Source organism: Balaenoptera ricei, chromosome 8 (assembly GCF_028023285.1).
Source record: "Balaenoptera ricei isolate mBalRic1 chromosome 8, mBalRic1.hap2, whole genome shotgun sequence".
In the NCBI taxonomy this organism is placed as follows: domain Eukaryota; kingdom Metazoa; phylum Chordata; class Mammalia; order Artiodactyla; family Balaenopteridae; genus Balaenoptera; species Balaenoptera ricei.
The window spans coordinates 65,464,623-65,489,217 of NC_082646.1; the positions used below are offsets into that span (position 1 = coordinate 65,464,623).

General features: G+C 44.7%; 1 protein-coding gene across 26 annotated transcripts in view; it reads left to right on the forward strand.

Annotated features, from left to right (window-relative positions):
* Positions 1–24,595, forward strand: part of PPFIBP2 (PPFIA binding protein 2) — a 168,469-nt gene that overhangs the window by 74,470 nt on the left and 69,404 nt on the right. For 23 of the 26 annotated variants that reach the window (XR_009504637.1, XR_009504638.1, XR_009504639.1 and 20 more), the window contains 2 exons: positions 13,068–13,160; positions 17,141–17,254. Coding sequence is in view for 14 of the 26 variants with exons in the window: in XM_059931025.1 (XP_059787008.1) it covers positions 13,068–13,160; positions 17,141–17,254 (207 nt within the window). In the remaining 12 variants the exon portion in view is untranslated. Of the gene's footprint in view, positions 1–13,067; positions 13,161–17,140; positions 17,255–24,062; positions 24,201–24,595 lie in introns of those variants that run through there. The other 3 variants (XM_059931029.1, XM_059931038.1, XM_059931039.1) reach the window with 2 other exon arrangements.

Consider the following 24,595-nt stretch of genomic DNA (forward strand, 5'->3'; position numbering starts at 1 on the left):
TAATGTGCTGTTGGATTCTGTTTGCTAGTATTTTGTTGAGGATTTTTGCATCTATGTTCATCAGTGATATTGGCCTGTAGTTTTCTTTCTTTGTGACATCTTTGTCTGGTTTTGGTATCAGGGTGATGGTGGCCTCATAGAATGAGTTGGGGAGTGTTCCTCCCTCTGCAATATTTTGGAAGAGTTTGAGAAGAATAGGTGTTAGCTCTTCTCTAAATGTTTGATAGAATTCGCCTGTGAAGCCATCTGGTCCTGGACTTTTGTTTGTTGGAAGATTTTTAATCACAGTTTCAATTTCAGTGCTTGTGATTGGTCTGTTCATATTTTCTATTTCTTCCTGGTTCAGTCTCGGCAGGTTGTGCATTTCTAAGAATTTATCCATTTCTTCCAGGTTGTCCATTTTATTGGCATAGAGTTGCTTGTAGTAATCGCTCATGATCGTTTGTATTTCTGCAGTGTCAGTTGTTACTTCTCCTTTTTCATTTCTAATTCTGTTGATTTGAGTCTTCTCCCTTTTTCTCTTGATGAGTCTGGCTAATGGTTTATCAATTTTGTTTATCTTCTCAAAGAACCAGCTTTTAGTTTTATTGATCTTTGCTATTGTCTCCTTCATTTCTTTTTCATTTCTTTCTGATCTGATCTTTATGATTTCTCTCCTTCTGCTAGCTTTGGGTTTTTTTTTTTGTTCTTCTTTCTCTAATTGCTTTAGGTGCAAGGTTAGGTTGTTTATTCGAGATGTTTCCTGTTTCTTGAGGTAGGCTTGTATTGCTATAAACTTCCCTCTTAGCACTGCTTTTGCTGCATCCCATAGGTTTTGGGTCGTCGTGTCTCCATTGTCATTTGTTTCTAGGTATTTTTTGATTTCCCCTTTGATTTCTTCAGTGATCACTTTGTTATTAAGTAGTGTATTGTGTAGCCTCCATGTGTTTGTATTTTTTACATACTTTTTCCTGTAATTGATATCTAGTCTCATAGCGTTGTGGTCGGATTGATACGATTTCAATTTTCAATTTCAATTTTCTTAAATTTACCAAGGCTTGATTTGTGACCCAAGATATGATCTATCCTGGAGAATGTTCCATGAGCACTTGAGAAAAATGTGTATTCTGTTGTTTTTGGATAGAATGTCCTATAAATATCAATAAAGTCCATCTTGTTTAATGTGTCATTTAAAGCTTGTGTTTCCTTATTTATTTTCATTTTGGATGATCTGTCCATTGGTGTAAGTGGGGTGTTAAAGTCCCCTACTATGATTGTGTTGCTGTCAGTTTCCCCTTTTATGGCTGTTAGTATTTGCCTTATGTATTGAGGTGCTCCTATGTTGGGTGCATAAATATTTACAATTGTTATATCTTCTTCTTGGATCGATCCCTTGATCATTATATGGTGTCCTTCTTTGTCTCTTGTAATAGTCTTTACTTTAAAGTCTATTTTGTCTGATATGAGAATTGGTACTCCAGCTTTCTTTTGATTTCCATTTGCATGGAATATCTTTTTCCGTCCCCTCACTTTCAGTCTGTATGTGTCTCTAGGTCTGAAGTGGGTCTCTTGTAGACAGCATATATATGGGTCTTGTTTTTGTATCCATTCAGCCAGCCTGTGTCTTTTGGTGGGAGCATTTAATCCATTTACATTCAAGGTAATTATCGATATGTATGTTCCTATTCCCATTTTCTTAAATGTTTTGGGTTTGTTATTGTAGGTGTTTTCCTTCTCTTGTGTTTCTTGCCTAGAGAAGTTCCTTTAGCATTTGTTGTAAAGCTGGTTTGGTGGTGCTGAACTCTCTCAGCTTTTGCTTGTCTGTAAAGGTTTTAATTTCTCCATCATATCTGAATGAGATCCTTGCTGGGTGGAGTAATCTTGGTTGTAGGTTTTTCTCCTTCATCACTTTAATTATATCCTGCCACTCCCTTCTGGCTTGCAGAGTTTCTGCTGAAAGATCAGCTGTTAACCTTATGGGGATTCCCTTGTGTGTTATTTGTTGTTTTTCACTTGCTGCTTTTAATATGTTTTCCTTATATTTAATTTTTGACAGTTTGATTAATATGTGTCTTGGCGTGTTTCTCCTTGGGTTTATCCTGTATGGGACTCTCTGTGCTTCCAGGACTTGATTAACGATTTCCTTTCCCATATTAGGGAAGTTTTCAACTATAATCTCTTCAAATATTTTCTCAGTCCCTTTCTTTTTCTCTTCTTTTTCTGGGACCCCTATAATTCGAATGTTGGTGCGTTTAATGTTGTCCCAGAGATCTCTGAGACTGTCCTCAGTTCTTTTCATTCTTTTTTCTTTATTCTGCTCTGCAGTAGTTATTTCCACTATTTTATCTTCCAGGTCACTTACCCATTCTTCTGCCTCAGTTATTCTGCTATTGATCCCTTCTAGAGTATTTTAAATTTCATTTATTGTGTTTTTCATCATTGCTTGGTTCCTCTTTAGTTCTTCTATGTCCTTGTTAAATGTTTCTTGCATTTTGTCTATTCTATTTCCAAGATTTTGTATCATCTTTACTATCATTATTCTGAATTCTTTTTCAGGTAGACTGCCTATTTCCTCTTCATTTGTTGGGTCTGGTGTATTTTGACCCTGCTCCTTCATCTGCTGTGTGTTTTTCTGTCTTCTCATTTTGCTTATCTTACTGTGTTTGGGGTCTCCTTTTCACAGGCTGCAGGTTCGTAGTTCCCGTTGTTTTTGGTATCTGTCCCCAGTTGCTAAGGTTGGTTCAATGGGTTGTGTAGGCTTCCTGGTGGAGGGGACTAGTGCCTGAGTTCTGGTGGATGAGGCTGGGTCTTGTCTTTCTGGTGGGCACGTCCACATCTGGTGGTGTGTTTTGGGGTGTCTGTGGCCTTATTATGATTTTAGGCAGCCTCTCTGCTAATGGATGGGGCTGTGTTCCTGTCTTGCTAGTTGTTTGGCATAGGGTGTCCAGCACTGTAGCTTGCTGGTCATTGAGTGAAGCTGGGTCTTGATGTTGAGATGGAGATCTCTGAGAGATTTTCGCTGTTTGGTATTACGTGGAGCTGGGAGGTCTCTTGTGGACCAGTGTCCTGAAGTTGGCTCTCCCACCTCAGAGGCACAGCCCTGATGCCTGGCTGGAGCACCAAGAGCCTTTCATCCACACGGCTTTTGGGAGGTCTGACGTCTTCTGCCAGCATTCAGTGGGTGTTCTGTAGGAGCAGTTCCACATGTAGATGTGTTTCTAACGTATCTGTGGGAAGGAAGGTGATCTCCGTGTCTTACTCTTCCGCCATCTTTCCCAGACCCCCCGGTCCTTATTTTTTAAGGTCTACATTTTCCAAGTTTCTCAAAAGCTTGGTATGAGAGTGGTGGTCCTGAGCTTGAAGTATAGCTTTAGTGACTTTGACATCTCCCCTGTGCCTGGCAGCCATGGCTCTCTTGAGGTGGGTTTTCTGGATTTGATAAGATCCCCTTGACTAGGCAGCCTGGAAATACTATGGCCGGAGCTGTCTCACTGGGGAGCTGACTGCCTTAGGCTTTTCCCACACTCCGTGCTCGCATACCAAATGACACCCCCATGCGACCTCTCCTCCACACCACTTGTTTGTTCTGGAACCAGTTCTTTCCCCATGTTCAGTGAAGTGCCATGCTGACAGGAGGTCCCATGGGATATTGCCTTCACCCAGCATCCCTGAGAGTGTACCAGAGCACACGTGGAGGGCATGCCCTTCCAGCAGAGGCCAGCCAGGCTGTGAAGGAGTCAGACTCCTGGGGATTCTGCATGGCCCCCATCCGTGCCACCAAGCACCCCCTCCGGAACTCTGCAGAGACCTAATATGGCCATCCCTTGGCCAAGCTACAATGGAAGGACCAGGCCAAGAGTGAGCAAGCATCGTGGAATCTGACCAGCCACTAGAGTCAGAGGGTGATGGCTCTGAGGAGGCTGCCGGGGGCGGGGGTGGGGGGTGGGGGTTCGTGGGGGGTACAGCTCAGCTGGAAAGCTCATGTTTAACCTAAATTTGACCTGACTTTCAGATTGGAACAGAAATAAAAATTCAAGTGTTTATGATTAGTCATTATTAGCTATTGAAATTTTCACTGTGCTCATTATAAACATATCTGTAGCACAGAGTTCTTACAGTATGGTAGTAGAATGCTCATAAGAAGGAAAAAACTGTGGTCATGTAGATACAACTCCAAACGTGGGCATCTTTTCAGAGACGATGGAAAGTGAACAGGTTCGAAGCTGTCTGCACCGCAGGCATGATTCCAGGGCTCTTAGCTAACAATGGGTCCTGTGTTGTCCCTTAGGCACTTTTTTTATTTCCAGCCCGAAAGTATTTTGGTTATTGTTCCCTTGGGTTGTTTGTTCAGATCTTTAGATACTTCATAGGTGTCCTAATCAGAAATGTTGCCTTTTTTTGTTCCCTTGCACAAAAAAGATGAGTTCATTAAAGCTGTCAGTGCAAGGGGAAGAGCTGTGTCTTAACTGCATTTTGGTCTTTTAGTTTAAACAAAGCCATTTAAATGAGTTCCGTGTTTCCACGATCATTCAAAAACTGTTTATATTACACAAAGGAAATATTAGAGCATCCTGCTCTAGAGAGCTTTCTGCACTTTTATTCCCCCACGTCTTTGTTTTTAATGACCTAACTGATCCTCTGTGTCACTCTGTGAGGTATGATCTCCTCTATTTAAAGGATGGGAAGCTTGAGATGAGGTGACCTACCTGAGCTTGTGCATGGTTAGTGCAGCCTCGCCTCCTAATCGTTCCCAGCTGTCATTCTGCACAGAAGGTCCTGCCTTGTAGAGGGAGGAGGCTGCAGGAATTCTGTACATGAATATGGAAGCCCCCAACAAAGTCCCCAGGGATCCCCTGCCTTGAAATCCAGCTGAGCAAAGGGTGGGAACAGGGAAGCTGCCCCTCTCAGACCTGGCATTTGTACAGCTATACAGGACATGTTAATTCTTTCAACATAACTTCTTGAACAGTTGTTAGGTGTTTTTATGTTCTTATTGCCTTTCATTTATTCATTTCCCATCCACCCTTATATCTTTTAGCCCTACTTTAGCTTCCTGTTTATTTCTTGTTGTGTTTTAACCTATTTTTGTTTATTTCATCTCTTCCCCCCCACACACCCAGTTGATGCCATGGGCCTGTTGCATCTTGTATCATTCCCTGAATTAACCTTCTTGTTCTGCTTGGGAAATGAGAATGGAGGCCAACAGGTGGTGGATAGAAAGTCATCCATTTCACGCACAAAGGAGAATGGGTTCCTTTTTTATCCGCATGCATCCCACCCAGACACACCCTGTGCCACAAAGTAGATCCCTATTAGCCCTTGATGATAATCTTGGTTTTAACTACAGTTGGCTCAGAACTGACAATTCTATCTTAAAATTTACCAGTTCAAGCAAATCAAGCAATGGTAGGTAGAATCCCTTTGTAATTCAGTACTATATCCAAATAGCAGGAATGCTTTCTTGTAAGTCTGTTTCCAGAGGAGTAAATTTCAGTCAATTGACTGATCACCATTTGAGACAAATGCATTAGCCAGGACTTTTGGTTGCAAGTAACAGAAACTTGGTTTGAACCAGTGTAGGCCAAGAGGGGACCAATAGGAAGGGCAGGGATGTATCATTGCCTTTGGATAGCATGAACCAGGGGTGAGAATGCCATCAGTCTCTCTTTCTTGGCTTTCATTTGTGTTTCCATGTGTGTTGGCTTCATAGCTTACTCCTGCTGCAAACCAACTTCCTCCACCTGGAAGAAGACATGTCCACTGACAACCTTTGAACCTTGCAGCACAACTACTACCATTTTCTGTTCCCAAGTTTAAAAATGCAGAGGAAAGATTCCAACCATCTAAGCTTTGCATCAGGAGGTTGGGAGGGGTGAGAATATCTCTAAGAAGATGGCAGCCCTCACTTGTGCCACATAGTTACAGCAAAGGTAATGACCCCAGCCTGTTCCTTTCTCTTAGCAAGAGAGCAAGAGGGAAATTGACTAGTCTGTTGTTTGTTTGGGTTTTTTTTTGCAACTAATGATAAGGGTTTTGGGGGGGGGACCTTAAATATCCTCTGATAATCACATCCCTGATAAAAATGCAATGTCCCCCCAAGATATGGAAAACCTACTTTATTTCTTGAGTCTGCTAGCATTCAGCTCTTGGTGCATGAGGAACTTAACCAAGAGTAAACTCCTTATTCACTGACCCGTGGAAGAGGTGGAGGCAGGACTCAGATTAGTCTAGTGTCTTTGTGTAGCCCCAAGTGCCCTTTATATAGAGACTCTGTCCATACTGGAATCTTGGTGGTCAGTCTTGTGCTTCCTGGACCCACACAGCCCTCTCTCCATCCTCCCACTTCTCTCCTAATCACTGAGTCTGATTAACTATCATGGTCAACTCCATGACCCCCAACCATAGATCAGCCTGCACGGCTGCTACATCATTCTGAAGCCTCTCTCTTCCATTTAGAGATGGCTTAGAAGATAGCCCCACTGTAGGCTGTTGATTGCTGGAGCTGTATATTAGGCCTGCCCAGTCCCAGCATCAATAGTATTTTGGGTCTTCTAGAAAGAGGGCCACAGTCTGTAAGAGTCAAGGTGCTGTGTTGTCTCTGTTCCAGAGGACTATCAGCAACATCACTGTCAAGGCCAGGGGAAGACCTTTTTTTTTTTTTTTTTTTTTTTAATTGAAGTATAGTTGATTTATAATGTTGTGTTAGTTTCTGTTGTACAGCAAAGTGATTCAGTTATATAGATATAGACACAGATATTCTTTTTCAGATTCTTTTCCATTATAGGTTATTACAAGATGTTGAACATAGTTTCCTGTTGCTATACAGTAGGATCTTGTTTATCTATTTTATATACAGTACTGTGTATATGTTAATACCCAACTTCTTTTTTTTTTTAATTTATTATTTTTTGCTGCGTTGGGTCTTCGTTGCTGCATGCCGGCTTTCTCTAGTTGCAGCAAGCAGGGGCTACTCTTTGTCACAGTGCGCGGGCTTCTCATTGCGGTGGCTTCTCTTGTTGCGGAGCACGGGCTCTAGGTGCGCGGGCTTCATTAGTTGTGGCACGTGGGCTCAGTAGTTGTGGCTCACGGGCTCTAGAGCACAGGCTCAGTAGTTGTGGTGCATGGGCTTAGTTGCTCCACAGCATGTGGGATCTTCCCAGACCAGGGCTCGAACCCATGTCCCCTGCATTGGCAGGCGGATTCTTAACCACTGCACCATGAGGGAAGTCCCCCAACTTCTAATTTATCCCTCCCCCACACTCCCTTTCCCCTTCGGTAACCATAAGTTTGTTTTCTATGTCTGTGAGTCTGTTTCTGTTTTGTAAATAAGTTCATTTGTATCATATTTTACATACACATGTAAGTGACATCATATGATATTTGTCTTTCTCTGTCTGACTTCACTTAGTATGACAATCTCTAGGTCCATCCATGTTGCTGCAAATGGCATTATTTCATTCTTTTTTTTTAATGGCCGAGTAATATACCATTGTATATATATACCACATCTTCTTTATCCATGGACATTTAGGTTGTTTCCATGTCTTGGCTATTGTAAATAGTGCTTCTATGAACATTGGTGTGTATGTATATTTTCAAATCAGAGTTTTCTCTGGATATATGCCCAGGAGTGGGATTGCTGGATCATGTGGTAACTCTATTTTTAGTTTTTTAAGGAACCTCCATACTGTTTTCCGTAGTGGCTGCAGCAATTTTTATTCCCACCAACAGTGTAGGTGGGTTCCTTTTTCTCCACAGCCTCTCCAGCATTTATTATTTGTGGGCTTTTTGGAGATGGTCATTCTGACCAGTGTGAGGTGGTACCTCATTGTAGTTTTGATTTGCATTTCTCTAATAGTTAGTTATGTTGAGCATCTGGGGAAGACCTTGATGTGACATTTCTGAGCTGTGTTTTATATTTGCCTCCAAGAGATCTGGGTTTTAGAGGATGGATTCCTTTATTCAAGACTTTGCCCAGCCTCTTGAGGGTAAAATTTTGATAGAAGCAAAGGTGGTTTAACTTCAATAGTCTTGGCTAAAGTTTCTGAGTTACTGACAATATACACACAAAAAGAACTCCCGGTGCTGATTCAGTTCTGTGATATAAGAGAGAGAGGGAGTACGTTTCACTGTGGCGTTCTTCAATAAGTGACACAAGAGGACATGGAAATGTCACTCTGTAGTTGCATTTCACCTCCATAGAGTACGCAGATCCCTGGCCTTCACAATATCTCTTAGTCCCATGCAATATTATATCAGGTAACTAACATGAATTATAGTTTCAGGAATAGCTTTGACGATGGAAAGTTTGGATGAGAAGATTCATTTTTCCCTCTGTCACATTTGTAGAAAATAACCATCAAGACAGAAGAGAAAAATTTGATCAAATATATGTATATCACACCTTAGTACATCAGAAGTCCATTGTACAGGTCTAGCCTAGGGACTAACATCATTAGTTGAGTAAAAATGACCTCATTTTAATTTATATTTATCAATGGGATGAGCATCCTTAACAGGGTAGAACAGTATAGAACTCTCCTTTAGATCCCTTGCCATCCCAGAGTGGGGAGGAATAGAAACTTAACATGTAGCATCCTTCGGAATTCGGTGTGACTTTCTCCTCCTCGGTGGAATGCTGGCATGGTTCTCTCCATCTGACTTTATGCATGGCGAGCTGGGCAACTGCTCTATCACCAAGTTACCTAATAGAGAATACGAACAGGACTTTTCAGAGACTCCCAAACCTGGAATCACTCAGGGACCCAGTTGATGATCTCAGTATTGATCCAAGCCTTCTACTACAATTCCACTGTTAGAATTAAGGAAGCAGGTGTACCCTCTGAGAAAGCAAGCTCTTCTGAAAGTCGGGCAAAACAGAGCTGTGTCCCGACTCTGTCTTTTTAAACATGTTTCTCAATAATTTTCATAATCATCTGGCCTTTTATACCCTGATGATACAGCCATTTTATAATCCAAGAATGGTGCCAAAAAGTGACTGAACCTGTTGCCCAATTACTGGAATAAGGAGTGTGCATTTATTCACTCAAAACTCAAATCCTCACCTTTGGCTGATAAATGTTGGCATTCAACAAGATGATTTTAAAGCAATCTTCTTGGCCCTGTTCTCAGTTGCTTTCCAGGTTCTTCAGGCAGAGGTGGTGTTTTATCCTGGTCTGTGCCCAGCTAAGGCTTGAGTGCAGTTTTCTTGAGAGCTGTCCATCTTCTGTAGAATGTGAAAACACAGGACTCTGAACTTCACCAAAAGCAAGGGATAACGATGTGGCAGACTTCTGTCTGGGACATTGTCTCCATCTCACTGTTGTTTAATACCTTTCAAAAGCTTGCTAGAGAACAGCAGTGATTTTGGTCAACTGTATGAGAGGAAGATGCCCTGCTCCTCTAGGATGGTGATTTGGGTCGAGGGAGGGACTTTTTCACCACAAGCAGCACTGCTACATGGGCCAGTGTGACTGCTGGGAAAGGATGTGCCCCTCAAGTCTGTTAGGGGAGGAAAAAAGCACCAAGAACTGTTCTAGCTACTCAAACAGTGCTTCTAGATTTTAAAATATATTTTAATTACTCAAGTAGATATACATATTTTTATAAGAAGCTCAAATATTATCGTTAAAGCCCCTCTTGACCAAACCTCCCACTCCCAACTTTTCGAAGCCCAGAAACTTCCCCGAAAGAGAGCACTGTTAAGGGTTGTTCTGTAACCTTCCAGACACTGGATCTATTTACTTTCATTACTTTCATATCAATACTTGCGGAGCTGGATAGTATTGTTTTCTAGTATCACACCACATGAGTCTTTGGATCTTGCTGCTTTCACTATCCAATATGTCTTGTATTTCTATGATGGCTCATAAAAATCTGCCTCGTGTTAAAATGCTACAAATTGTCCATAATATGGGTGAACCATAGTTTATCCACTCCTCTATTAATGGATATTTAGGTTCAGACAGCATTTTTACACCTTATTTTAAGTGAACTTTCATACAATCGCAATGTATAAAACAAAATTTATACTGATCTGTTCCTCAATTAAGCTATAACAGAGTGCTTACTGGTTTCGTACCTGGTAACTTGGGCAAATAATCCATTTGTGCCTTGTTCGTATACTTTGTGTCTCAGTTCCTTTAATTTTTATTTTTATTTTTGGCTGTGTTGGGTCTTCGTTTCTGTGCGAGGGCTTTCTCCAGTTGCGGCAAGCGGGGGCCACTCTTCATCGCGGTGCCCGGGCCTCCCACCATCGCGGCCTCTCTTGTTGCGGAGCACAGGCTCCAGACGCGCAGGCTCAGTAATTGTGGCTCACGGGCCCAGCTGCTCCGCGGCATGCGGGATCTTCCCAGACCAGGGCTCGAACCCGTGTCCCCTGCATTGGCAGGTGGATTCTCAACCACTGCACCACCAGGGAAGCCCCCTCAGTTCCTTTAAATGTAAAATTAGAATAAAAATAGTACCCATCTAGCAGAGTTGTGGGAAGGATTAAATAAATTAATATACGTAAAGTGCTCTCAACAGCGCTTGGCACACGGTGAGCGCCGCCTAAGTGCCCGCTATGTGTCTAGAGCACAGTACTTGGACCACATTGTATTGGTCTCCATAGAATTGCTTTGGTTTTTGGCCCACGTTATCCACTAACCTTTGACCTATTTCGAGAACATCACAGGAAAGCAGTGAGTTCTGCTGGGCTCTGTTTACTGTGAGGATATCATCATGAATGTTGTTTATCCCACTACACAAAGTCTCTCTGTGGAAACAAGGGATGGTTCTCCCTTCCTTAGGAAGAGCTGTGCTTCTCCTAGGCAGTCAACTTGACTTTATCATACTGATCTGTGCATCTTTTAACTCAGTTGTGCTTCCCTTTTTCCATTGGCTGCTAGAGTAGATTCAGTTTTTTTTTTTTTTAATCTACTTCTAGCATGTGTTATAGACTCTATGGCATGCATTTTGTGTATTAACTTACGATATCAACTTCCTTCCTTCCTCCTCCTCTTTTTTTTTTTTTTTTTTTTGTCAACTAGCTGCCTCTCTGGGTGATTGTGTGGGTAGGTCTTTTATCGTACGAACACACTGCACTCCATTTGACTGAGGCCCAGGTGGCGTGGTAGCTGGCTGGAGTCTTGTGGAAGGAGCCTTCCCTTCATCTCCTGCTGGAGAAGTGCCAGCTGCCAGTGGTGGGTGGCCCTGTGCATGTGCTGACTTTGGCACTGGCGCTGGATATACACAACTTCACTTGGGTGCCTGGGTCCTTTCTGTTCTCCGTCTCTCTCCTCTGAAAGTCACCATCATGTGAGGTCTTGGACAGAGAAGCAATTGACCTGCTGCTTAAGAACTATTTTCCTTTCTTTTCTTGTTACGTTCTGAGAAATGTAGGTTATAATTATATCTTTGGATACTAGTCAGTGTTTGACCATGTGATGACTGGAATATTAATTAATGGAACAATAATAAACTGCCATCAACACAAAGAAGCCATTAGTGATTGCTAAGCCCCTTTGTTTATGGTATGAAAGAGCTTCCATAACAGTGAACAAGATGCAGACTGGAGAGGGGCTAGAGGAAAAAGCAGCGGAATGGCAGGGGTGCCCTGTCCGTCTAGCCTGTGCCTGGCACAGCTGCCCTGGGAAATGGCCCCTGGGCTCACCCTCCTGCTGCACCTTCGACAAACAGCCAGTGCTTCTCTCACAAGTGACACTCCAGGGCTTGAATGCAGATTTCTTGGTCCCTGTTTCTTTTTAGAACCAGGCCTGGCTCTGCCACCTGCCCTCACCTAGGCAGTGCACTGGAGAAGGGATGGGACAAGGGAAGGCAGGAGGTATCTTTTCTTAACGGGGCGGGTGGGATGGGGTGTGGTTGGAAAGCCCATTCTGAAGGTTGGAATGTGGCGAAATGGGCTCAGGAGAAGGGGACCACCTCTGGGCCCCTGTGCCTGGTCTCCTCTCTGACATTCTCCTTTGTACAATCGTGACTTTCCTTTGGGATATAGGATACCCGCCTTACGAACATTGGAGCATTGATTCCTCTGGACCAGCCCAGGTGTCAATGAGTGTCATTTCCCCGTTTAACAATAAGATCTGGTTTTTCAGACTGCTGAGCCCCCTGGATGGCCTACTGTGCGCCTCTGGTTTGGGCCCTTAAATTCCTCTTGGAAGAAGGGCGTAGTCGTAGCACTGGGCCAGTTCAGTTCCATTAGCAGCTACCTCCCTCCTCCCTGCCTACAACCGGGGCAGACACACCCAGGAAGTGACTGCAGCTCCTGTCTCTAGCTCAGGGCATCTTACAAGCTTTGCCTCTCGACTGCCATCTCAGATCTCCCTGTCCTCTGTTTTCCATGGTTTCTGGCTACTTGGTATTTCCTGTGTTTTCCCTCTGCTTGGCCCTTGAGATCCCTCTGGCTGTCATTTGGGTTCTTCTCAAGACGTTTCGTCTTAGCTTATTCCTCTCAGCTCTAACACTGCAGCAACTCCACGTGCCACCCTGGTTGCCAGAGCCCTTATTGAGGGGTGGGATCGGCCACTTCTGAAAGGGATGTGCGAGTAGATGAAGGCATCCGTTTGGCATCCCTCATCCTCCAGGCTCTCGGCGATGTTCAGGATGGGCCTCCACACCGTGAGGTGTGCCTTGGCTCTGGAGAACTCTGACGTGAGAGTCAGGAGACAAGATCTGTGCCGGAGTTGTTCCCATATTGTTCCTCGGTGAATGGTACCAGCTCCCTGGTCTCAAAGAGTAGACCCTTATTGCTATTGGTGCTGCTGGCCGGCTGTGCCTCCAGCTAAACCAGACCCAACACGCCCAGTCACGTCAAGCGCCGCCGGGTCTGGAGTTCCACCAAGGCCTTTCTAGCCAAAGGTGAGATCATCCAGGGGGTGGTTTTTGCCAACTTTCGGGGCACGCCTATCAGTGGCATCTGTTCTGGTCCTCATTGTAGTAGTTTTGAAATCCTGTGGTTTCCTGTTTAGGTGGGTGGTTTTGCATAGATAATGAGCGAAACTGTCCTCACCAATTGCATACTTCATTTGGAAGTTGGTAAGATGTTTTTCCAGCCTTTTAAGTGTGTGTTTTTTTCCTCTTCCCTTTAGTCCCAGGTAAATCACCACAGTGCTGCTAGTAATGAAACGTACCAGGAACGCTTAGCACGTCTAGAAGGAGATAAGGAGTCCCTCATATTACAGGTGGGTCCTTTTTGGTGGGAACCAGCTTATTCTGTTACCTCCAACTCTGTAACTGCCTTATTAAGTAGGAGGGAAGTCCAAAGGGTTTTCTCTGTTGGATGTCTCCTGCTCCCAAAGTGTATGTTTTTCAAAAGACTTTTCCTGAAACAAAGGAGAAAGTAACTGGGGGCACAATTTAACTCTGGCCTTGGCTTTTGGGGGCTGTGAATGGATTCATTTATTTATCATGGACTACAAGAGTACCTGCATCTATACACTGGAAGCTCTGTGGCCAGGCTGATTAATGGGGCCCTGTCTTCCAGGAGTCTTGCAAAGGAGATGTGTCCTCATGTCACTAATAAAGCAAAGCCTCTTAAAGAGCCCCAGGGTGGATGCTAAGAGGATCAGTCCCAATTCACCCGGAGCTGGATCTAGACTGATCACTTTGAGGCCAAACCCCCTGGAGCTGTTAACATGGGTTAATAAGCCTTTGATGACTCTCTTACTTTGAAGAAATGAACTCCAAAACTTTTCAGGGACAAGGAGTCAAAGACGTTGTTTCAGGTCTGAAAACTTGCATTGCATTCTGAAAAGTTGATCTTTCTCATGGGATGCTTTTTGCTGAGGTAGGAGCTCTTTGCTGTGTCAGTTCTCAAACGCATGAATCAAGCCTCAAGGTCTGGTATGCCTCAGACACTGTGATTGACAATTTAGAAAATAATAAGACTAATATCCGAATCCCAGCTCCTTAAAAAGCTTGAAGGGTGGTGATTAAGACTGGTAAGTGGGATGGAAGCAAGGGGGCAGGTAGGGTTCTGGGACCCTCCCTAGACTATGAGCCTTAGCTTAGAGCACTAGAGTTAGCACTAGAGTGAAGAGGCTGCAGTATGTTGGGCTTTTTTCCTTCTGTTTTACCTTATTTCTTTTATTCATTTCACTTCATTTTATGAATGTAGTTATAATATCTGATTATTTTAGAAAGTTTGGAAAGTCAGAAAGAATTTAACATGTTGGCCCTTTCTTCCAGTCTTTTTTTTTTTTTCCTGTCCTGCCCCTATTTTAAAAAATTAAGCTCAGACCAAATATACAATTACACAATTTTGCATCCTAGGTTTTTTTTTTTTTTTTCTTCACTTCATTGATTTGTTCATTAAAAACTATTTGCATGCCCACAACTCAGTGGATACTGGTTTTAGGTGCTGGGGTTGTAGCAGTGAAGAAAATAGACAAAGTCCCTGTTCTCAAGCTTCCATTCGTGTGTGTGTGTGTGTGTGTGTGTGTGTGTGCGCGCGCGCATGTACATGTATGATAAACCACTTCACAAAATGTTTCCAGTGATGATAAATGCTATGGAAAAAAATAAAGCAGGATAGGACTGTGTGGTCAGGGACGACCCCCCCGATAGGAGGAGACTTAAGGAGCTGGTCTGGTGGGGGGGGGAGCCCCACAGAGACTGGTAGAAGCACGTGCCAGGCAGAGGAGGTGGTTGGTCCAGCGAGCACCCTGAGGTAGGCGTGTGCTTGGCGTGTGGGAAGAACAGGAAGGGGCCGTGTGGTTGGAGCTGGTGACCCTGAGAAGCCTGGGAACTGCCTACTGAGGGGTAGCAGGGGCCAGATTATATAGCACGTTAGAGTGCAGACGTTTTGAGGGATGTGTAATTTGAACCTCCATCCCAATGACACAACTGATGGAAGAGCGTCCAGTTTAGAATTTTGCCACAAATAGTATCAAGCTACAAACTAATGAACCCGGAACCTTCATGGCTGAAATGAGACATTTCTACTTAGAGGGTTACAATTTAATAAAGAATTCCTGTGTGATAATCTCTCTGATATTTTAAAAATTCCGAATTCTTGAATAATCCTTAATGAAATAATTCTAGCACAGTTGGGGAGCTGCTCATCAGAAAAGTCAGAAGTGGGTCCTAGTGGTTTCTATCCCTCCAGGAGCTTGTGGACAGACTCTCGGAGTTGCTCTTACGTGCTCACTGCTGTCTCTGGAGGCTCCATGGAGCAGGTTAGACAGATCCTCAGCATGGGAGCGCTGCTTGCTTGATCAGCCAGACCAAATTCATTGGCGCCCTTGGCCCAGAATGTTCTCCTGGGGTTACTTGTGGAAGAACAAGGGAAATCACACAGGGCAAAATACTTTGTTTTCAGGATTAAACAACAAATAAAACCAAAATCTTGTATTTCTTCATTAGAATGTGACTTCTTAATGCAAGGATTTTCATCTTTTTCTCTTTCCCCCACTTCTGTATCCCCTCGGTTTCTAAAATTATGCCTAGCATGTGGTAGGGGCTCAGAAAATATTTGTTTTTCTTGAATAAAGGTCACATTTAGAACCTTTATACGTTTTCTCCCAATTTTCTACACCTCTACATTCATAACCTAGACTGAGTATTCAGGTTCATAGGGACCCCACAACCCGGTGTATCTTGAGTCTTATGAGCAGCTGGGCTATAAGCTGTAGAATGCCAGAGACCACATGTTATTCCTCTTGGTACCTAAGACCACAAGTTATTCGTCTGGGTACCTATTCCGCTGGGTAACGCCAGCGCATGGCCCCAAGGCGTGGTGCAGACTCTCTAAGTGTTAATCATCCCAATAAGATTAACCATAACACATCCCCAAAAGAAACTCTGGAACCCAGGGAGCAAAGGCCACCCCTGGCATCCTACTCTTTTGAAATTAGAGTTAGTAGTTGAAAAGGCCAGGATGGCTGATCATGTTAGGCAGCGAGGGTAGGGCGCCCATATTTGGATTATAATTGAAATGTTAGCACATCATGCATCAGCTCCAGGAGTGTGTTTCAATAATTCATTAATCACTTAGGAACATAAAAATGGAAAGCTTAAAGCAGCCATATTCATTAAGATTAGTGCCTCTGTAAAAGGGAGCTTTATAATTCATAACTTCATTTAAGCATGCATAAGTGAATTCACATTAACTCTCATGCTCCAGCTATCATTCCTTTACAGACTGAGGAATAATTTATGATCATCTATATGTAAATGGCGATGAGTCAACCATTGGTAAAAACCAAAAGGCTATGAAGGATCTCAATTTACCAGTCCTTGATTTCTTTATTTTGGGGGAGGTCACTCATATGCTTTCTTCCTCTTCCTGCTCTGAGGCACCTTTTAATAATAATTATTTAATAGTAATATGGAAAAGGATTATTTAATAATAATAAGGAAAAGGATTTAAAAATAATAAGGAAAATAAATAATAATAATAAGGAAAAGGGCTGTTTGTTGATAGAGGAGGCTTTGAAAATCCTCTCAGTCTGTATTTAGGGTATAATTTAAATGATTTATTGTAAATGGATTTTTATTTGCTAACAATTCCAATAGATAGTCTCGATGTTCTTCAGAAAGACGACTGTTTTCCTGCCACTGTATATGCAGTGTGGCTTGTGTATATTTATGACTTAAAGTCATGTTTTGGCCTGTGAAGCACAAAAACCTTCCTGCAGCCAAGTTTTGTCGGTGCTAATACATGCCCTTTACGTCCCACATTCCTTAATTGCTTCAGAGCCCTCGCCTGATAGGTTGAGCTGTCCTCACACCCTGATGAGAGGGGTAAGGTCATTGGCTGCTCTGCATAGAAGTTTGGATTGCGCTTCCACGTGAGGTGGCAGAAGCCCTGGCGAGCCAGCTACGGTATTCCTTGAGGTCGGGCTGCCCAAGGGAGCTCTGTGAGAGGCATAAGGAGCCAGAGTCCAGGCCAGAGGCCGCTCTCGTGGCTGCTGGGTGTTTTTCTCCTGAGTCTGTCAAGGGCTGGAAATGTGACCAACCTGGTCCAGGTGGTGGCTGGGACTTCCTGGCCAGGTGAGAAAGCAACCGGGGTTCCCTTCATCCAGGGCACTTCCCCCACCTGCCACCCAGCAAAAATAACAGCCATTCTTCTCACATCAAGAATCAGCGGTGTGGCTTCTCGGCTCCCCTCCAGCGGGGAGCCGGTCCCAATCCTGCACCCTTGCTTTATTTCCTGGGACAGGTGAGTGTCCTCACAGACCAAGTGGAAGCCCAAGGAGAGAAGATTCGGGACCTGGAAGTGTGTCTGGAAGGGCACCAGGTGAAACTCAATGCTGCTGAAGAGATGCTTCAACAGGTAAGGGTGGGCGGGGCCCAGGGCCTTGGGTCCTGCAGCTGCTCACGTGGGCAAGCCCCTTTCTGGGTCCAAGTTACAGACATCGATGCTTCCTTTCCCCTTTCCCGTCCTGCCTGGAGGGAGGGTTGGCTGCTGGAGGGAGGGTTGGCTGCTTCGCCTGTGGTGTTTACACAGCAGGTGAAACCGGAGGGGGAGGGCAGGGAAGGACTGGCCTGGGAGGAATAACTTGTTGGGCTGGTTTGACAGATTCCCAGGGCACTTTCTGGCCTGGTTCAGTGCGGAGCTCTCTGTTGGCCATGTCCCCCTCATCTTATCACACCAACCATACTGGACACACTTAACTGGCTAACTCCTCATGACCAAGTAACCCACAGTTCGGGCATGGCACTGTTGTCGCCTTTGCCCTGTAAGTGGCATCTGGGGTTTTCAAAAGTCGATTAACTTATTTTGTGCCTCTTTCCTACCCTCACTCTTTCCCCTCTCACTCTGTGTGGCTTTCTTTGATAAAACCGATCACATATTCCATAAATAATATTTTAATATAATTTAATACATATTAAAATGAAAAAAATTAGCTGCTCTTTTACCGTTCAGAAACATCTCTTAAATGTCTTCTTGTTTCTCTTTGGGCCTTTTTGTTATATGTACATATAATATACAAAACACTATTTGCACCAGAGATATGATTTAGTCCTCAGCTTTTCTATGCTTAACATCATAGAGTGAGTTTTTTTCCACCTTTTTTCTTTTTTTTTTTTTTTTTAGTAAAAGTATTATAATTGAATTGACTCTTCTTGAACAGTCTGACCCCATTGTAAATAACGAGCTGCAGTTTTTAGGAAGAGGTGTTGAATTTTTATCAAAAGTCTTTTCAGAATTTGTTGAGATGCTAATCAGAAATTTTATTTTATGAACTCTAGTAATATATCTAATTAATTTCCTTAACTTGCATCATTTTTGCATTTCAGTTATTTTGAAAAATAAACCATGACTGAAGTTTATGTGTGTATGCTTTGTAGCTCCTGGTATAGTACTTGGCACATAAAAGGTGCTCACTAATTATTTAAAGAATGAAAGTCCATCTCTTAAAATGAGCGGGTTCAGTTAGAAGACTGCTTATAATCTCCCTCCCCCACCCCCCAAGCGCTAACCTTTTTTTTTTTTTTTTTTAATTGCTTTGGTCAGCATAAAATTCAAATTGTTTCTCCACAGCATAGTAATGAACAGAGGCTTTGAATATGACCTTTGGTCTTAGGGTAAATATCTTAGTTTCTAGGTGTTTCTTAGCTTTGAGTGCATTTGAAAACTTTTTTAAAAATCAATATTTTTATGCAAATGTCTTTGTAGAAACTAGTTCCGACAGCTTGGAAGCTGTTATTAGTTTATCCTTTCATTGCTGATTAATAAGTTACCACATTCTTGGCTCCATTTGATTTTCTGTTTAAATCGTATGCCATTTCTCTTGCTTATCATATTCCCTGGAAATCCAAGTAGCAACAGGAGTGAATCTTCCTTTTAATTTACTCTTAAAAGTTGAATCTTTCTTTTGAAGACCCAGGAAAGAAAATAGCCTGGTGGAAAAATCTCAAATGGCAGAAAAGCATTTTCACAAGAGTGCATGGGATAACCCACTAGATTATATTTTCAAGACAGCAAAAGATGCGGTTCTGGGGTGGGGACCAGGGAGGAAGATGATGGAGGGGCTGTATTAAAAAAAAACAAAAAAACCTAGACAGAGACCAAGAAAATTTGCATGTGGAAGGGAACATGTCAGAAAAATGGCAGAAGGCTGATGTTTCAGGAAGGCAGTGCCTGGTGAGTAACCACACGATCGGAGGTCAGAAAGTGGCCCATCGTGGTGCCTGAGCTCTCTGAGGTTGTCTTATCCTTCTAAGCATTATCCCATAGACTGGATTTTTGACTTTTAAAAAAGTTTTAAGCTCAACTGCCCCTTATATCCTGTTTATTCTAAATCTTCTTTCTTGTGTGCTGTGGCTGGGGTAGCAGTCATGTGGTTTGCATGTACCGTAGAGGTGGATGTCTTGGCTTGGTATATCTTGGAGTGCAGTAGCTCTTATTTGCTACCTCTGGGGTTGAAAGATCTTCCTGAAATTAACCAAGTTATTTTTATGCCCATATCTTTGACCGTCGTCTCTCAGCCTTTCAAGGGTAAAATGAAAGGAGTGTGCAGTACTCCTTTCCTGGAGAATTCTGAGTTCATGTCATAGGCATTTGAGGCTCCGCTCCCACTCATGTGTTCTCTGGGCTTGGTGGTGCCTGAACTGGAGATCATTGTGTTGCCAGCTCTAAATGACGCATTGAATGTTCTGCACGTGCTAATGCTTTCCTGAAATCTGCTTGATACTGTTTGAAAAGACGCTTAATTCTTGCATCACAATGCCGATGTGATGCCATCTATAGCGTGGAGTACATACATAAGTGTCCTCTGAACTGGGGATAGGCAGAGACTTGCCTGGTTTGACTATGATATCCTGGGCCCCAGGGCTCATGGTAGGGTAAGCATGACTCACATCCTTGAGGCAGAGAATGGAGGCAAACAATTGCCTCTTTCTTTTTTTTTTTTTTTATTTAATTAATTAATTAATTTTATTTTGGCTCCGTTGGGTCTTCGTTGCTGTGCGCGGGCTTTCTCTAGTTGCGGCGAGCGGCGACTACTCTTTGTTGCAGTGCACGGGCTTCTCATTGAGGAGGGTTCTCTTGATGCAGAGCACGGGCTCTGGGCACACGGCGTTTAGTAGTTGTGGCTCTCGCGGGCTTAGTAGTTGTGGCTCGCGGGCCCTAGAGCGCAGGCTCAGTAGTTGTGGTGCACGGGCTTAGCTGCTCCGCGGCATGTGGGATCTTCCCAGACCAGGGCTCGAACCCGTGTCCCCTGTATTGGCAGGGAGGACTCCCAACCACTGCGCCACCAGGGAAGTCCACAATTGCCTCTTTCTGCCAGCCCTCAGCCAAGCCTGGCCTCCTGTTAAAGGCCTGAGGAGCTCTGAAGGAGACCCTTTCACTGTCACAGCGTGGGGCCTTCTGACTGCCTATTGACACTGCTTCCCTTGGGGAGGCAGCTCCTGCTAGCCCTTACACACTGAATACATCCTTTCTAAAGGAGCCAGCCGCTACTCAATTCTAGCTGACCGCCCATGGAGGCCCATTACTGCTTTTCACAAGAAGCTGGAAATCCAGATGTAAAAATTTAAAGATCAGTCTTTCTATTTTAAAAACATTGGCAACTAATTTAAATGAAAAAGAAGTATTGTGTGAACCGCACAATATTTATTGTACCTTTAGGCCAAGCCTGGCCCACAGATCTCCAGTCTGCAACCTCTATTCCAGACTTTGCCCCCTTGGCTGGCTAGAAGACCTCTGGGGGCACTTAAGGAAACCCAGACCCAACCAGCATCGTCCAAACCCTGTGCGTCCATGGGTTCCAAACCCCACTGCGCTCTCTCCCCCGACAGCTGTTCTCCTGACCAATGTTCCCCACCCGACTCACGAGCCACGGACCCCTCAGCCTGGATGGGCCTGGTCCCCTGCTAAGTGCTGATCTCTTAGCTCTCATCTGTTTTCTTCTACACGTTAACCCATCTGGTCTCCAGAAAGGGAGAGCATGAAGACCCATGGGGTTAGACAGGCAAACCAGGACCAAACAGAATCAGCACAGAGGCAGGGCCACATGAGCCACACATAGATTATAGACACATTTGAGGGCAAAATATTTCTTGTCTGCAGCCTGTTGCAGGACACAGGGTGGGAACGGGGCAGCTACAAGCGTCTCTCGGAGCTGCCTGTGGAAACACCTACTCTGATACGGTCTCTGACTCACTGAGCGTGTCTAGATTCCCCAGGGAACCTTCCCCATTAGGAAGAGACATCTCCCAGGAAATGTACAAGTGTGTCTTCAAAGGCCCACAGCCTGAATCCATTTTCACCTCCGTTTTAAGCAGGTCAAGGCGTTGCCCAGCTGCATCTTTGAGGGCTGCACACTGAACTATCCGAGCCCAGAGCCCAGAATAACACCCCAGGAATACAGGTGTGGACCAGCGCCCTCCCCATTGTGATTGGCCTAGACCATGTTGGCAACAAAATCTCTCACAGAGAGAGAGTTCCTTATGCTCTGTGATATATTTGAAGTCCCTGGTGACTTTTCCTAAAGCGGCCTCCATGTGTTCTCTGGGGTCCTGTCAGTTCCTGCACAAGCTCCTCTGCCTCTGATCACTGACCCTTCTCCAGCGGGTGATGATTTCAGGGAGGAAGCCGATGCTGTTCAGTGGAGAAGAGGTCTTACACAGAGCTGGCAGCCAAATGGAACACTTTCCAGAGGCTGGCCATTGACAGGCGTAATCAACGCCAAGAGCAGCAGCCATGTTTAGTGCCAAAAAGAAGACAGGATAGGGAACCCAAGCGGGGAGGAAGAAAGGATGCAAAGCTCCTTGTGAGGACACAGCCCAGCTTTTGGGAAACCTGGAAGGACACCAGGCTCTATCTCAGTCCTCCAACCTGACCCAGAGCCCCAGGTGTCAGGCAACCTCATCGTGTTGGCTGCCTTTTAGGTGAGGTGTGGAGAGTGACAAATTTAGGAGGTTTGGAGTCCATGGACGTGACTTTCTGCAGATTCACCACTTGTGGTTGATCTGGGAAAGTCAGTGAACCTGGGTTCTTATTTATAGAGAACGGAGATGACAGTGTGGGCTCTGCACTGCCCACCTCCTCGAGCTGTCGTACAGTTGTTCCAGTTCTGTTAAAACTGGACTATCACACCATGGCCAGGGGGTTACGGGACCCAGGACACAGGCCCAGTTCCTGCCCTTGAGTCGAGTGAGGGAACGGTGTGCCCAGGGTGTGTGAACTCAGCAAAGCGTCGTCGGCACCCAGCTCATAAATTCCCCGAGAGCACCTCTAGGGAGGTATTTCTACCTCAGATAGGATATTAAACAGAGCTATGCACCTGACCCTGTGGGAGCACAAATCTGTCCGAGGAGACAGGACACTTGAGTGAAGAAAAAGGGGATTTGCCACTTCTTCCCCTAAAATTCCCCCTGGGAGATTTGTGAGGCAGAGATAACTGCTTTTCCTCAAGTTTATCTCATTTGATGTTGGAGCTCCAGACCACAGTGTGAGGTAGGTGCTTTACCCCTTTTTACAGATAAGGGGACTGAGGTTCAGAGAGATGACTTAGTTAGCGGAGACTGAGTCTGGACTCAAACCCAGGTTGACTAAGAGCCCCTCTCCCTGGAAGAGGCTTCCCGGCAAGGCCTAGGCCTCTTACTTCAAAGGGCAGAGGGACACATTTTTCCTTTCAAGTCGTTCCATGGCCCGTTCTTTCATTCTGGTTTCAGGTTGCCAGTCTGGCTCCAGTCCTCCGTCATTGGTCAGAAACTCCCTGGGTCAGGTTCCACACTTAAAGTTGGAAGTAATCGCTTCAAGATGTGGCCCTTTAAGGAGAGCAAAGTTGAAAGGCAAATTCTCTTTATCAGCTCCAGTCAGACACTGAGCTTTGGGAAAAGGAAATGATGGTTTGCTCTGAGATGGAGGCTTTTTTTCATCTCCCAGAAAGGAGATTTGTCCTTCTGGAAGAGATTACTGGTAGTGGTGAAGCGAGGGGGTGAGTGATAATTTTGTTCATTGGTTTTCTTCATTACCCAGTTTCATGGTCCTGCCTAGTAAGAAACACAAACCACCGTCCTCCCATACCACCCCCTCCTCATCCCTTGCCCTCTCTCATTTACATAGGCAGCCTTGAACCAATCAGGAGAGCAGACACTACTGCTGCTTATGAGCCTCTGCCCCTTATCTCCAGCCCCCTGCCTCCCCATTCCCCCCACCCCATCACAGTAGCTCTATGATTCCAAGACATCCCAGCAGGATCCCACCCTGCGGGTCTCAGTAGGTGCCAAGCATTGCCTTCGTGCTCTGGACTAACAGGCTGGATCAGAGATCAACTGCAGTCTTGGGGATGGGAGCTAAAGAGCCAAGAATGTTACTCTTAAGGGGTAGACAGAATAAAAGATGCCAGCAGAGAAGACAAACGAGAAAAAAGGTCAGGAAAATGGGACTTCCCAGGTGGTCCAGTGGTTAAGACTCCGTGCTCCCAATGCAGGGGGGCCGGGTTCGATCCCTGGTCAGGGAACTAGATCCCGCACACTGCAACTAAGGATCCCGCACACTGCAACTAAGACCCTGTGCAGCCAAAATTAATAAATATTAGAAAGAAAGAAAGAAAGGTCAGGGAAATGGAAAGGGAGGGTGGGCTCACACTAATGAGGGGATGCAGGGTGAATCATTGGGTTGAGAGCTGAGAGGTGAAAGTTGCCTCGGAAAGTTGGGACGCTGGTCCCAGAGCCAGGGCTGTTTCTGTGTTCTGCTGAAGGCAGAAGCTGGGTTGCAGGCATGCAGACGTTTTCCTGAGAAGTGACAGGAGGGTGAGGAAGAAGAGGCAGCAAAGAGTGGATTATTCTTTTCAGAGCTTGGCTGTGAGGGGGAGAGGGGAGGGAAGAGAAAAAGCTGGCGTTCATACTCACACCACACGCAGAGTGCATTTGCCTAGCCTGAGCACTAAGGAGCTGATGGTGGTCCCTGGAGGGGAAGGAAGGTCAAGAGGGAAGGTTCTTTCGAATGTCAGAAATTTGATCATGTTTATAGCCTGAGGGATGGAAGCTGATGGTGAGGGAGAGATTAAATGCCTGTCAGAGCGGATGATTAATGGGCCTACCCTAGAGTAGCGGAGACTTGGTGAGAACTTCCTCAAAGGCAGTACAGAGGTGAGGGAGGGCCCAGGTCCCTGTGAGCAGGCGTCATTCTGCACTACCGGCTAGAGGGAGAAACAGGACCAGGACTCAGAGGACAAAGCCAAACGCTACTGGTTAACCAGGGAGTTACCTGAATCTTCATTCAAGCTGTGTGAGGATGGCATGGAGGACTGGTCAGCAACAGGAAGGTGGGTCAGGTGGGGCAATTCAGGAGCAAACTCTGGAATCTTTGTGTCCTTTAACATATGCTTTTAATGTGCAACCTGGAAACTTACTGGGCTGGGAACAGTTTTTAAAGATAGAAGAACCTGACAGAGAAGTCGGCTGTGTGCAGTTATATCAGACTAACTTCAGAAAGGAGGTGCGGGCTTGCTTTCTCTAAGACACGGATTCAGGAGAGAGGACTGAGAGATGATTCTGGGAAACTTTGAAATAGGAAGGATGTAAGTTCAGTGACTAACCAGATGACCTTTAAAAATCTTTTCAGTAAATATGAGGAGAGGTTATTTAAGGAGAAGAAGGGGATAGGGTGGGGTTTAGGGCTCGAGGAGAATGGAAAAGATCTGGAATAAACTCTGAAAGG